We start from the raw sequence: 16145 nt of genomic DNA on the forward strand, positions 1-16145 counted from the left end.
CCCTCATCATTTTATACACCTGTCAGATCACCCATTCTCTTATGCTCCAGGAATAAAAATTCTAACCTGCTCAGCCTCTCGCCATGACTCATGTCCCTAGAGTCTCAGTAACACTCTCGTAAATCTCCTCTGCACTCTTTCCAGCTTAATGGCATCTTTCCTATAGCAGGATGACCAAAATGAACACGGAATTCCAAATGCAGCCTCACCTACGTCTTGTACAACTGTAACATAATGTCCCAGCTTCTACATCCACGTGGGTGTCTTCTCCCCCGGCTTGCCTTCCCTTTCCCCGTCTGGTTCCATCTGCCATCATCCCTCCCTCATCTGGTTCCACATCACCTCCCAGCCTCCACCTCTACTTTTCCCCTCCTATCCTCCCACCTGCCTCCATCTGTTCAGTGTTTTCTTTTTTTGTATCTGTTTCCACCTAACACCCACCAGCCTCTGTCTCAAAACTCCTTCCCCACACCCCCCCCCCCCCTCCACCTATCACCTACCAGCCCCCATCTTCCCTTCCCTCTCACCTCTTTATACTGGTTATCTTCCCTCTACACTAAGTTCTGATGCAGGGTCACATCCTGAAACGTTGAGTATCCCTTTACCTCCAGAGATGCTATTTGACCCACTGAGTTCCTTCTGCATTTTTTTTTTAAATACCAGAACACGTCCAACATCATACTGTCTGAAGTACTGTGTTTCCCAAGGAAGCATGCCATGGTTTCCAAAGTCCAGGGATTTTAGCAATAGGTTGCCAAGGTCAAAACTTTGGGATAAGCTCTTGTTGAAACATAATTAAAGTGGTACAGATTATGGAGGAATAGCGTGCACCCAGGAACACTCTCCCTGTGGGATGACCACATTACCCAGAGGTGAAGGAGCTCCCCAGATACGATTAGTGAACCTTCCTGATTGACTGTGTGGTGAATTGGAACACTGATGCATTTGGAATCATACAGCACAGATATAGTCCTTTCTGAGCATCAAGTACCTAACTAAATACTTCTTACTGTGAGACTACTTGCCTCCACAACCCCTCTGGCAGTGTGTTCCATACTTCAAACATCCAGGTGACACAAGTGGTGTGACTAGAGGACTACTGCCTCACAGTGCCAGAGACCAGGGTTCAATCCTGACCTCAGATGCTGTCAGTGTGGAGGTTGCGCATCCTCCCCGTTTCCTCTCACATCCCCAAGACATGCTGGTCATTAGGTTAATTGCCCACTGTAAATTGCTCCTACTGTGTAGATGAGTGGTAGAATTTGGGGGGAGTTGATGAGAGTGTAGGGAAAATAAATTTTTAAAGAAAAGGGATTAATGTTATTATTTTAATTAGTTAATTAAATTTAATTAGTGTTAGTGGGTGGTTGACAGTCGGGTGCAGACCGTTTCTGTTCTCTCTCTATGACCCTATGACATTCTCTAGGTAAAAAACAACTTCCTCAAACCCTCTCTAAATATGCGACCCTGTACTTTAAACCTAAACCCTCAGGTTATAGGCACCTCTGCTAAGGGGAAAATTTTCTCAATATCTACACTACCTATTTTGGATACCTCAATCAAGTCCTCTCTCAGTCTTCTCTGCTTCAAAGAAAACAAACCCAGCCTATCCAGTCTCTCCTCTTCCTATAGTATGGCAGCCAGAACAGCACATGGTACCCCTGTTGTGGCCCAACCAATGTTCCATTTTGTTGTACCAAAACCTCCCTGCTCAAATGATCCATCTGTTCCTCAGTACTTGCTAGCGCTAACCATTCATTTTTTGTTTCCTAGCCTTATGCCCTCCTAAAATGTAACACCTCACATTTTTTAGGATAAAGTTCCATCTGCAACTGCTCTGCCCATATCATAATCACTCCAGAGCTGAACACCATCCTCCTCAGTATCAACTGCAACACCAATTTTCATGTCATCTACAAACCTATCAATCAGACCTTCTACGTTCACATGGAGATTGTTACCGTATATAACAAACAGCAAGGGTCCCAGCACTGATCCCTATGATACAGAGATGGTCACGGGCTTCCAATCACAAAAAAACCTTAACTACTGTCCTCTGCCTCCTGTCAACAAATCAATATTGGATCCAATTTGTCAAATTTCTCTGGATCCCATGGAATTTTGGATCATTCTCCCACATCCTTGTCAAAGGCTTTACTGAAGTCAGTGTAGACCACAACAAACACAGTACACTCATCCATACCTCTTCAAAAACTGCAATCAAATTAGTCAGACAGGACTTCCTCGACAAATACAAGCCTACTATTCTTAATTCCTTCCTCAGAAAACTTTCCAACCACATATATTATGAAATTAACTGGCTTACCCCTGCTGCCCTTGAATATAGGTACCACATTGCTGCCTCTGGTCAACTGGCATCACCTCGGCAAGAGAGTATCTGAACATCTCCGTCAGCCCCACCAATCTCTCCTATGCTTCCCAGAACAGCCTGGGATACACTTCATCAGGCCCTGAGGAATTATCCACCTTTAGGCCTGCTATGGCATCTAATATCACCATCAGTAATGTCCTTCTCCATAGTGAACAGAATTCATTTAAGACCTCACTTACACTCTCTGACTACACCACAGGTTGTCACTTTGGTCCCTAGTGGGCCCTACTCTTTTCCTGACTACGCTTTTATCCTTTCTCTGCTTGGTTTACCGTCTGTCATAGGAGGTTCACTCGATTCCAAAACCCAGCTCTGGAATGTGATTTAATGCTCTGATTGAACCAAGAGAGACCCCCTATCAATTTAATAACATCAACTTAAATAATTAGCTGCCATGTAGGTATCACACCCAAGGTTAAAATCAAAATTCAGGATCTGCCCCTGCTTGAGCAATCATTTGTTCCAGAGTCAGACAGCTGCAAAAGAAATGAATCAGATTGACCTAATTTGATATCGGTGCTAATATTCCAAGAGTATTAGTTGAGAAATGAAACCAAGGAATAAGGGTAAAGGAGATATGAATAAGGGTAAGTGCCTACAGCTTTGAAGTGACTTTCAACCGTCTGAACCTACTGTTTGGCGTTCTATTTCTCCAGTGAGCAGTCAGCGACTACCTCAATGTTCAGAGTTTATTATGCTCTAAAAAGAATAAAAATTTGTAATTTGAAACAAAATGCTCCAACGCAAGTTTAATTACTGGTGCACCAACTAAACAGTTGTTAGATTCACCATTCCTTTTTTTGTTAAATTACAACTTCTCACAGATCCAAGAAATAAAAAAACATTCCAAGTATGCACTTCATTCAAATAGCATCCACAAAGAACATACACTAGAATGCCATGCAAGTCAGTGATGTCTGGGAGTGAAGCAAAAATACCAAACTTGGCAAGAACATACAAATGATATGCAACTGGGAGGGTGGTGGCAGGGTGTTCAAGTGGGACAAATGGGAAGGTGAGGAGGAGGAATAATGGGTGCAGGAGGTAACATTTTGGACAGTTTTAAACCAACCTTTTTTAGTTGCTGGCAATGAATCCGGCACTGTGTCTGGCAGCAAAGTTAAAAGAAATCAAATAATGAAAAGAGCAAGAAATAAAAAATGGGATAAAATAGGTGCTTACTTATACCTGTCGTAATATTCCACTCCAAAACATTAGGTGAGGAAAAGAGTCAGTCAACATGAAGTGTGGCCATATCCCAGTTGGTCAGCATTAAATCATGCCTTTTTGTCTACTCAAACTCACACAGGGAGTTGCTGAGGCACAGAGACCAAAGTAACTGGTTGTAGGTTGAAGATGGTGTAGATCACAGCTGAAGAATGGGTAGGGGAAAAGATTTGGTGTGGTTGCTGTTTGTTGTGGTCTCAATTGGTTCATATTCCATTCAAATGCAAACTGTATATGTTCATCTTTATTCAAAACTCTATTTTGATGGGAAAGTCAGCACTCAAATTGATTATAAACTTCTGAGGTTGGGAACATGTACATTTGTTACAATATGCTTGGAGCTTAGTTTTACACCTGATCCTATTCACACTTCACGTGATTTGTTTCTAATAGCTTAACATGGAAATATACTGCATCCGCAGATCCCAGTAACCTCTAATTACCATGAACAAAAAACTGCAATCAAACTTCATAAATACGTAAAAGGCCCTGTTCACTGATGATTCTTTTTAATATTGAAGAAAGAAATCTAATCAGCAGTAAGTGTTCATCTTCGCGGTTTCTCTTGAATCTCACCAAGTTCACCTGAGTTTACAAAAATAAAATTCCAGGACGACTTTGGTTTAAGAACAAACATCTTACAGGCAGAGCACGACACCTGCATTTCTCAAGCTTCAACTGAACAACTACAGAAATTCAGTGCTGAAAGGTGCAGTGATATCACAAACAGGAGATAAACAGTACACACTACCAAAACATTTCCCTTTGGACCTCATAGCCAAGAGAATTTTCAAATTCTACAAAGTCAGAGCTTGAGGAGCCAAAATGCATCAAATATCTCAACTCTCTCATATTCAAAATGGGTTGATATCCAGAGAGTCAGAACTCTTCATTCAAAGGAACTATAACAGGCAGACATTATGGATCATGCTTAACCTTAGTATTGAGGATTGCTTGTTTAGTTCCAGCTAATTTGTTAGCTTACATCTACTTTGACACATGGACCTGCAGTTAATCTTTCTTGGACAAATGCACGCACTTGCACACACAGCATATTAGGATACAAATCTGCTTTTCTGAAATATCATTTGTTCATTAACATGCTGCATTAGCAGACACAGCAGAACTGAAAATGTATTTTGATTCATTTATCATTCACGTCATGGGTGTTGCTAGCACAATCAACATTATTGCCCACCCTTAACTGCCTTTGAGAAGGTGGTGAGCTGTCTTCTTCAATCAGTTCTCCTGCTGAGTGTTGCTCGGTAGGAAGTTCCAGGATTTAAACCCAACAACCTTGAGGGAATAGTGATACACTTTCAGCCACGATGTTGTGCAATTTGGAAGGAATGAAGTGGATGTTTCCACACAACTGCCTTATCCTTGGTGGTACAGATCATGCATGGGCTTTGACAGGTGTCGCTGGAGCAACTGAACCCAGCAATGAACCCGAAGAAATTTTTTTCTGGGGTATTTATTTCCAAAGGTAGAGGAAGGAGACCTGGAATTTTCCCCTTCCACTGACAGGTTAAGGGCTTCAAAAATGTTACTAGACTCTGTGACAACTGAAGTATGAGAAAAAAATCTCTTGTATTTCAGACATGTATAATCCTGACAAACAAGCAAAAGAATGTTGTGGCCCATGGTACAAGTAGGAGAAAAATGGGAAGGAAGCCTGAAGATTATTAGATATTTTAAGGAAGACTGATGAGACTCCATCCGAACATTGTATTTTCAAAGGATTTGTTTTTATTCCAAGATATAAGCAATGCAAAGAATCTGGGAAGGATTTGGCCTGATCTACTTTATTATGCCAAAACTAAATATAGTAATTTAAAATTTGATTGCAACATAAGCAATTATTTTTTGGTACAAGTAATACAGACATATCTTCTTGTTACAGGGAGGGGGGAAATTGCATTCCTGGAAAACAGGCTGTATCACGATTTTCCGTAACGTGAGGCTGTGCCATCTGTATGTGTCAAGAAATGCAAGTTGAGAAAAAAAATAAATTTTGCATTTACTTACTTTCTTTTCCACATAAAGTCCGTGAAAGGAAATTTTATTCTATATCTCAAATTTCTGAGTAGTGAATTCTAACGGTGAATTTCCGTTACCTAAATGGCTGGAATGCAGGGGCTTCCCTGTATTTTGCTTCAGAATTTGAGAAAGCTGATTATTTTCTCCAGTTACCCAATAATGTCAGAAACACCTGCACCAGAGCGTTGACCTTTCTTGCTCTAAAAGTGCTTGATTTCATCTTGAGAAGCGTTAATCCCGCAGATCAAAGATTATTGCCTCTGTGAAAGATTTCTCTAATTTAATTTATCCAGCATAGTAAATGGTCTTTCAATCATCATTTCATTAAACAACCCAACTATTTTGCAAACTTTGATCCCAAGCATCACATACCTTGTATATCAGTGATAGGTGACATTGCCTTAACTTGAATAGGCCGAAACGGTTTGCCTTCAACAAATGGTGCCTCAACCGATTCAAAAGCAGACTGGATTTCAGAACTGGAAGCAAAATAATCCATACTAAAGTGCTGCTCCTGCAGAAGCTCATCTAGGAAGAATGAATTACAGAGTCACGTTTTGCTGGGATAATTCCAGGAAACACAAATTAAGGCCATATAAAGAAAAGCAATAGTTTCACCCACATTGCAAACAGGTGAGACTAGTAGATTCAATCCATTGGAGAGTTGCTAAATTCAGCACACTGTTCTCTATCAATATTATAAAGCAAGTTCAGGATTTATTTTCTGACCTATAAATTGCTTTCTCCATCCATATATATCATTACTTGAGCAGTAAGAATGGACTTGCTGCACACCTGCAGATATGCGCTGGGGAGAGTTTAAACTAGAATTGTTGGGGGGTGGCATCTGTATTGGAGAGATTGGGGAGGTGGTGTTTGGCTCTCGTGTGGAGCAGGTGATAGACAAGGGACGTGTTCAGACAGGCTTGAGATGTGTCTATTTTAACGCAAGGAGTGTTGTGAACAAGACAGATGAGCTTAGAGCTTGGATCGATACTTGGAGCTATGATGTGGTGGCCATTACGGAGACTTGGATGGCTCCAGGGCTGGAATGGTTGATTCAAGTGCCAGGTTTTAGATGTTTCAGGAAGGATGGGCAGGGAGGCAAGAGAGGTGGGGGAGTGGCACTGTTGATCAGAGATAGTGTCACGGCTGCGGAAAAGGTGAAAGTTGTGGAGGGATTGTCTATGGAGTCTCTGTGGGTGGAGGTTAGGAACAGGAAGGGGTCGATAATGGTGCTGGGTGTTTTTTATAGGCTGCCCAATAGTGACAGAGTTATTGAGGAGCAGATAGGGAAGCAGATCCTAGAAAGGTGTGAGAATAACAGAGTTGTTGTGATGGGGGATTTTAATTTCCCAAACATCGATTGGCATCTCCAGACAGTGAAGGGTTTAGATGGGATGGAGTTTGTTAGGTGTGTTCAGGAAGGGTCCTTGACACAGTGTGTAGATAGGCCTACAAGAGGAGAGGCTGTGCTTGATTTAGTATTGGGAAATGAACCTGGTCAGGTGTCAGATCTCTCAGTGGGTGAACATTTTGGTGATAGTGATCATAATTCTATCTCCTTTATGTTAGCACTAGAGAGGGATAGGAACAGACAGACTAGAAAAATGTTTACTTGGAGTAAAGGGAATTATGAGGCTCTCAGGCAGGAAATTGGAAGATTAAATTGGGAACAGATGTTCTCTGGGAAAAGTACGGAAGATATGTGGCAAATTTTCAGGGGATATTTGTGTGGAGCTCTGAACAGTCGTGTTCTGATGAGACAGGGGAGTCGTGATAGGATATAGGAACCGTGGTGTACGAAGGCTATAATAAATCTAGTCAAAAGGAAAAGAAAAGCATACAAAAGGCACGGAGAGCTAGGTAATGTTAGAGATCTGGAGGAGTACAAGGCTAAAAGGAAGGAACTTAAAGAGATTAGGAGAGCCAGAAGGGGACATGAGAAGGCCTTGGCGGGCAGAATCAAGGAAAACCCCAAGGCATTCTACAAGTATGTGAAGAGTAAGAGGATGAAATGTGAAAGGATAGGTTCTATCAAGTGCAGCAGTGGGAAAGTGTGTATGGATCCGGAAGAAATAGCAGAGGTAATTAATGAATACTTTATGTCAGTATTCACCACGGAAAGAGATCTGGGTGATTGTAGTGGGGACTTGCAGTAGCCTGAAAAGCTTGAGCATGTAGATATTAAAAAAGAGGTGGTGCTGAAACTTTTGGAAAGCATCAAGTTAGATAAGTCGCCGGGACCGGATGAGATGTACCCCAGGTTGCTGTGGGAGGCGAGGGAGGAGATTGCGGAACCTCTGACGATCATCTTTGTGTCGTCCATGGAGATGGGAGAGGTTCCGGAATATTGGAGGGTTGCGGATGTTGTTCCCTTATTCAAGAAGGGGAGTAGGGATAGCCCAGGAAATTATAGACCAGTGAGTCTTACCTCAGTGGTTGGTAAGCTGATGGAGAAGATCCTGAGAGGCAGGATTTATGAACATTTATGATTAGGAATACTCAGCATGGCTTTGATGAGGGCAGGTCCTGTCTTAGGAGCCTGATTGAACTTTTTTTGAGGATGTGACTAAGCACATCAATGAAGGGAGAGTAGTAGATGTAGTGTATATGGATTTCAGCAAGGCGTTTGATAAGGTACCCCATGCAAGGTTTATAGAGAAGGTGAGGAGACACGGGATCCAAGGGGACATTGCAGTGTGGATCCAGAACGGGCTGGCCCACAGAAGGCAAAGAGTGGTTGTTGAGGGGTCATATCCTGAGTGGAGGTCAGTGACCAGTGGTGTACCTCAGGGATCTGTACTGGGACCCTTACTATTTGTGATTTTTATAAATGACCTGGATGAGGAAGTGGAGGGGTGGGTTAGTAAGTTTGCGGATGACAAAGGTTGGGGGTGTTGTGGATACTTTGGAGGGCTGTCAGAGGTTACAGAGGGATATAGATAGGATGCAGAGTTGGGCTGAGAAGTGGCAGATGCAGTTCAACCCAGATAAGTATGAAGTGGTTCATTTTGGTAGGTCAAATATGTTGGCGGATTGGCGGAATATAGTCTTAATGGTAGGACTCTTGGCAGTGTGGAGGATCAGAGGGATCTTGGGGTCCAAGTCCATAAGACGCTCAAAGCAGCGGCGCAGGTTGACTCTGTGGTTAAGGCGGCATATGGTGTATTGTCCTTCATCAATCGGGGAATTGAATTTAGGAGCCGGGAGGTATTGTTGCAGCTATATAGGTCCCTGGTCAGACCCCACTTGGAGTACTGTGCTCAGTTCTGGTCGCCTCACTACAGGAAAGATGTGGAAGCCATAGAGAGGGTGCAGAGGAGATTTACAAGGATGCTGCCTGGGATGCAGAACATGCCTTAAGAAAGCAGGTTGAGGGAACTCGGCCTTTTCTCCTTGGAGAGACGGAGGATGTGGGGGGACTTGATAGAGGTGTATAAGATGATGAGAGGCATTGATAGGGTAGATAGTCAGAGGCTTTTCCCCAGGGCTGAATTGGTGGCCACAAGAGGACATAGGTTTAAGGTGCTGGGGAATAGATATAGAGGAGATGTCAGGGGTAAGTTTTTTACTCAGAGAGTGGTGATTGCGTGGAATGGGCTGCCAGAAATGGTGGTGGAGGCTGATATGATAGGGTCTTTCAAGAGACTGTTAGATAGGTATATGGAGCTGAGTAAAATAGAGGGCTATGGGTAAGCCTAGTAATTTCTAGGGTAGGGACATGTTCAGCACAGCTTTGTGGGCCAAAAGGCCTGAATTGTGTTGTAATTGTTCTATGTCCCGAGTCCATTGGCTGTGTGGTGACTGAGCTGGATTGGGTACTTACCCAATCCCTTTGTTTAGTACAAGTAGTTGTAAAGTCACCTGAGATAAGGCACACTACATGGGTAAACTCCTCACAATGGAAAACAATAAATTGCTCTGTGGCATTTCGCAATATTCTTATGGATTGAAGAATGAGATAAGATGCCATTCCGAGCATTCCTAGATTTGATACACAAAATACTTTAGGAAAATGAAAATCCATGGAAAATCTATGATGAAGGCTCTTTAACCTATGATGTTAACTGTTTCTCTTTCTGAATAAGTTTCATGACCAGACTGTTTCTAGGATTTTCTGTTTTTATTTTAAATATGTTAGGGATATTAGTTACTTCTACGACTGGCCATTGGAGATATTTGCAAAATCAGCTAGTACATGCAACCAAAAGCAACAGCAAGAGTGCTTAGATGTGAAATATAACTGATGGCGCCCATCCTCAAAAGAGGAAATGAGGTAAAACAACAAGCAAGAAGTAAACACTTAAGTGAGTTTCATACCCCAGGAAAAATATCAGTACCAAGCATCTGAGAAACGTGTGAAGGGAATCAGTGTTTTCCCACAGACCATCATTCCCAGCATTAAGATCCTAATCAGAATCAGCTGAGAGTCACAGATTAATACAGCATGGAAACAGGCCCTTCAGGCCCAATTTGTCCATGCCAACCATGGTGCCCACCAAGCTAGTCCCAGTTTCCCGCGTTTGGCCAACATCTCTCTAAACCCCTCCTAACAATGTACTTATCCAGGCGTCTTTTAAATGTTGTTACTGTACCTGGTTCAACTACTTCCTCATTCCAGATATGCACCACCGTCTGCATGAAGAAGTTGCCCCTCAAGTCCCTTACGAATCTTTCCCTTCTCACCTTAAACCTATGCCCTCAAGTTTTTAGTTCCCCTTCCCTGGGAAAAGACTATGTGCATTCACCCTATCTATATCCCTCATGATTTTATACACCTTTAGGTCATCCTTCAGTCTCCTGCGTTCCAATGAATAAATTCCAAGCTTGCCCAACCTCTCCCAAAAAGTCAGGCCCTTGAGTCTGGCCCTCTGCGCTCTTTCCACTTTAACCACGGCTTTCCTATAACAGGGCGACCAAAACTGTGCCCAATGCTTCAAGTGCAGTCTCACCAACGTCTTGTACAACTGCAACATAATCACATGCCCAACATCAGACTCCCGAAAATGATGCTTTATTCTGAGCTCTTTCATGGCAAGAGTTTACCAGGTGAACAGAGGAAATATTTCAAGAGTGTTCTCAAAGCCTCGTTGAAAAAATGTAACATTCCCATTGACTTATGGGAATCCCTGGCACAAACTACTTCAGATGGACCATTGGGGATGGCATTGAGATCTTCAAGTCCCTTCTTTGGGAGCACACAGAATCCTAGTGTAAACAGCAGAAGATGCACACCACCTACCAACTGCCTGCTTCATTAAGTATCCACTGTCCCACCTGGGGCAGAGCCTGCAGACCCTTTTATCCATCTCAAAACCCATTGAACTGGAGCAGAAAAGTCATCCTTGATGTTGAAGGACTGCCTGCCGATAAGAGAAGGGATTCTGAAACTGAGGCCATGAAACCCAAAAGCCAGTGGGCGTTGAATTCTGATACAGAACCAGCCAATTAACATACTGAAATACTTATGTTTACATATATAATTTACAGCTGGGGATGGAAATATATCTTAACTCAGAAGGAAGGTAACACCAAGGTTCACAAAGAGTTTAAATACAGTATTTGAAAAGGTAAACCATATACATTATTTGAACAGGCTGGGATTTTGATAGATTAGTAATGAAATGATAGTGAATGCAGTGAGATACAACGAAACTACATTTAACAATGGGAACTTAAGTAGCTCAACTGATAAAGTTGTTTAAAAAGGAAAAAAGGGATCTGTGGCTTTATGAAGAGGCTCAGAGTGCAAAAAGAAAAGTTGTGATTTGCCTTCAGTATAGACTGTTGTCTTTAATTCTTGACATCATCATTCAGAAAGGAAGTTAAGCATTGGTGAGAGACACAGTCATACAGCACAGGAACAGGCTCTTCAGCCTACCATGGTCATGCTATCAGGTACCCAAAGTATACTTACCCTACTTACCAGCACGTGGTGCACAGCTTTCCATCCCTTAATAATTCAAGTGCATGTCGACATATTTCCTGACTGTTCTGAGTGAGCCTGCCTGCCCCACACCCTCGTGCAGTACTCTCCACACCTCAACAACGAACTGGGTGATTATTTTCCCCCTCAGCCATTTGGTTTTACTCACTCCAATTATACTTAAAGTTTCCTACCATCCCTCCATCAGGTGTTCCCTCAGCCTCCCCTGCTCCAAGGAAAACAGACCCGGCCCCTCTGGTCTCCCCCATAATTGAAACATTCCATCCCAGCAGCATCCGGGTCAATCTCTTATGCACCCTCCAGTGCAATTAGATCTTTCTATGTGGCAACCAGAACTGTACACAGCAATTCCTGCTTTGGCCTCACCAATATGTTATAATGCTGTACCAAAACCTTGCTGCTCTTATATTCTGTACCCTGGCTAATGAAGGCAAGTATCCCTTCTTTACCACCTTTTATTGGTTCATGAGATTAATAATTTCAATGAGATTGGGATTTTTCTCCTTTTAGTAAAGGAGATGAAAGGAAAATTTAATATAGACATCAAAAATAGGAGGAACTTTGATGGAGTAAATAAGGAGCAAGTGTTTTCAGTGGACAGTACTGGAAGACACAGATTTAATATAATTTGCAATGGAACAAAAGGGTAGGAGAGTTTAACTATTTTTAAGCAAATGGAATGCCTGAAAGGCACCAAAAGCAGCTTCAATATGTAACCTTCAAAAGGAAAGAAAACAAATGCTAAAAAAAAGAGAAAATTACAAGTTGTGGGAAAGAACTAGGGTGTAGGACTAACTGATTCAATCCTTCCAAGTACAAGCACACAGATGGTAAAATGGTCTCCTCACAAGCTGCATCATTCTATGATTCTATATTTCAAACAAGACAGCAGGCTCATTTGTTGTTTGTAGCTCCCTTAAAGATGAACGGAAAACTCTTATATTAATAATGGGAACAGAACTTATGCACAAAGGAGTCACTGGATATCAAATACATATCTCACAACATTGCAACCTAAACACCTAGCACTTATAGGAGTTTGGATTTCACACTTGCTTGTTAGAAAATTCCTCAAAACAACCTATCATTACTCCAAAAAAATGTCGAACTCTACTTGACTGTTGAGTGTTCCAGGTTTGCATCTGGCAGGTGAGGACATGGACAGGTCAATTAGCTTCCTTTTTCCAAGCTCAAACATCTATGAAACAGCAATCCAATATGCTGCATAATTGAACAGAATGCTAGTGTTTTGTGTTTAATTCCAGGTGTCAGCTAACCTCCCAAATTCTGCCTCTGCTTGACACAGCAATCTTAACCCCTTATTTAACATTCATTGGCCAATTCAGAAGCCGAATCTCTTTGGCGGAAAAGAGATTTGTTTCCTTTCTCACACAGTACACAATACCCACTGGCCAAAGGGAAGTAATGAGCAGTCACATGGGTTAAGTTGCTACCTGCAGGCAGTGCTTTATTTTTACATAATTGAATGCAGTAGTTCCAAACTTAACATATTTCAATATTGATGCAGATGATGGAGACACAAGAAACTGCAGATGCTGGAAATATGAAGAAACACACAAAGGAGCTGTAGGAACTCAGCTGGTCAGGCAGCATCCATGGAAGGAAATGAACAGTTGATGTTTCAGGTCAAGACCCTTCATCCAGTCCTGATGAATGGTCTCGACCAGAAATGCCAACTGTCCATTTCCCTCCATGGATGCTGCCTGACCTGCTGAGTTCCTACAGCTCCTTTGTGGGTTGATGCAGACCATATTCATTCTCATGTAATCAAACCTAAGAAAGTACTACAGGACTTGTACTAACCTATTTCATCTTGGATTTCCTCGGCCACAAATGGCATCTGGTAAAGAAGAGAGAGGCTCTGGTTCATCCTCTCTTCGATAACGTGGAGATGGGTCACCACCTAGGCACAGGAGACAAACAAATTTAGTTACTTACCTAAAGAGATCTTCCCTCCACACCCCAGCCTTATAGATCCCAATCTCACCCAGCCCACTTCTACCTTCACCCTAATATCCACAAGCAGGACTGTCTGACCAGACCTATTATTTCAGGCTGTTCTTGCCCCACTGAACCTATTTCTTTCTACCTTGGCTCCATCCTTTCTTCCCTAGTCCAGTCCCTTCCTACTTGTCTCATTGACATCTCTGATGCCTTCTGCCACTTGGGCAGTTTCCAGTTTCCCATCCCTAACTGGCTCACCTCCAACATGGACGTACAATCCCTCTACAAGGGCCTTCACAAGGGCCCTCCACTTCCTCCTTGCCAGTTCCCCTCCATCAACACACACATTGCACGAGATTTTCTACACAGGTGCAGCTGAGGAGCTTCCCGCTTTCCTTGACCATGCCTTTTCCACCACTCTAGATAACAAAAGTATCGATTGCCTCTCATCTACTTCTTGCACCTCTGCTCTCACTCCCTCTTCTTCTAGCAGAGCAAGGATAGGGTTCCACTGGTTATCACCTTGCACCCAATCAGCTCTGTATTCAACTGGTCATCCTTCACAATTTCCGCCACCTTCAATAAGATTCCATCACACAGATACATTCCCTTACCCCCCTGAAAGATTAGGGAGTTACAAAATGAAGTCTCTTTAGAATGCTGACATTTTGTAACTTCCTAATCTTTTAGAACACAGAAAAGTATAACACAGGAACAGGAGCTCCAGGTCGTGATGTCTCTGCCGACCATGATGCCTAATTAAACTAAACCAATCTGCCTGTACGTGATCCCTATCCCTCCATTCCTTGCATGCTCATGTGCCTGTCTAAATGCCTCTTAAACGCCACTATCTTGTCTGCTTGCACCACCACCCCTGGCATCTACCAGTCTCTGTGTAAAAAAAACTTATCCTGCACATCTCCTTTAATCTTTCCCCTTCTAATTTTAAAGCTATGTCCTCTAGTATTTAACATTTCTAATCTGGGTAAAAGACTCTATCTATGCCTCTCAATTTTACAAACCTCTATCAGGTCTCCCCTTAGCCCATGACGCTCCAGAGAAAATGATCCAACTTTGTCCAACCTCTCCTTGTAGATAATACTCTCTAATCCAAACAGCATCCTGGTGAACCCCTTCTGCACCCTTTCCAAAGCTTCCAGATCTTTCCTGTAATGGGGTAATCCAAACTGCACACAATACTCAAAGTGTGGTTTAACCAAAGTTTTATACAGTTGCAACATGACTCAGTGCCACGATCAATGAAGGCAAGCATGCCATATGCCTTCTTTACCACCCTATCTACTTGTGTTGCCACTTTCAGGGAGCTATGGACTTGGACCCCAGATCTGCTCTACCATTTCCACCAACCACTTCCCATCTCATGGCACTTTCCCATGGAACCCCAGGAGATACAACATCGTCTCCTTCACATCATCTCTTCCTACAGTCCAGGTGTGGCAGCAATTCAGTTGCATTTCTTCCAATCTAGTGCTCATGTCGGGGTCTCCTCTATACTTGAGGAACCAAACAGAGATTGGGCTACTGCTTTGCACCTTCATCCAGTCTCTTCCCAGTTACCTCTGACTGACTTGTCTATGGCCTCCTGCACTAGGAGACAACAAAGACCAATGTAAGATTAAGGAACAGTGCTGGGCATGCTGTGTTTTGAACTCAATGATGAATTCAACAATTTTAGGCAACTCATTTTTTCTTGTATCAGAACTAGCCAGTTCTGCTATTACTCATGTGCATCTTACCTCAGCTTTTACCTTATCACAGACACTGCCTGATCTGCTGGGCATTTCCAGCATTCTCCTTTTGCTTTCAGGTTTCAGCAGCAGCTCTGATCTATATTTCACAGCGTTAGCAGGTCCTTTGTTTATATGAATCGGGTGGATCTGTAAGCATAGGGATCACCTGGGCATGCCTGGCCACGCCATATCAGAAATATTTCCTTTGCCCGATCTATCCTCCCCCGACCCACCTTTGCAACTGCAGATGAACTTATTTTCTCACCCTTCCAAAGTCCTGATGAAGGGCCTTTGACCTGAAATGTTAACTATTTCCCTTTCCACAGATGCTGCCTGACATGTTGAATGTTTCCAGCATTTTCTGCTTTTATTTAAGGTATTTTAACATTTGAACATTCAGGTGGGTAAGTCCCCAGGGTCTGATGGGATGTACCCCAGGTGATTGAGAGAGGCAAGAGATAAGATTACTGGGGCCTTGACCAAGATCTTTGTGTTCTCTCAAGCACAGATGAATTCCCACAGGACTGGCGAGTAGCTAATGTTCCGTCGTTCAAGAAGGGAAATAGGGATAATCCTGGAAACTATAGACTGGTGAGTCTCACGTCAGTGGTGGGGAAGCTATTGAAGAGGATTCTCAGAGATAAGATTTATGAGCATTTGGAAAACCATCTCCTAGTTAGCGACGGTCAGCATGGCTTTGTGCGAGGCAGGTCACGTCTTACTAACTTAAGATTGAGTTTTTTCTGAGGTGGTGATGAGATGATTGATCAGTGATCTCACATGCTGGGCTCATCCAGAAGATTGAGATGCGTAGGATCCA

At 42.7% G+C, this 16145-nt stretch overlaps 1 protein-coding gene across 4 annotated transcripts in view; it reads right to left on the reverse strand.

Annotated features, from left to right (window-relative positions):
- Positions 1–16145, reverse strand: part of aplp2 (amyloid beta (A4) precursor-like protein 2) — a 128460-nt gene that overhangs the window by 11357 nt on the left and 100958 nt on the right. For 3 of the 4 annotated variants that reach the window (XM_052039746.1, XM_052039745.1, XM_052039744.1), the window contains exons 11-13: positions 13434–13533; positions 6032–6187; positions 3465–3500 (exon numbers count right to left, since the gene is read on the reverse strand). In XM_052039746.1, coding sequence (XP_051895706.1) covers positions 3465–3500; positions 6032–6187; positions 13434–13533 — 292 coding nt within the window. The remainder of the gene's footprint in view (positions 1–3464; positions 3501–6031; positions 6188–13433; positions 13534–16145) is intronic. The other variant, XM_052039747.1, reaches the window with a different exon arrangement.

This window comes from Pristis pectinata, chromosome 27 (genome assembly GCF_009764475.1).
Source record: "Pristis pectinata isolate sPriPec2 chromosome 27, sPriPec2.1.pri, whole genome shotgun sequence".
NCBI lineage: Eukaryota > Metazoa > Chordata > Chondrichthyes > Rhinopristiformes > Pristidae > Pristis > Pristis pectinata.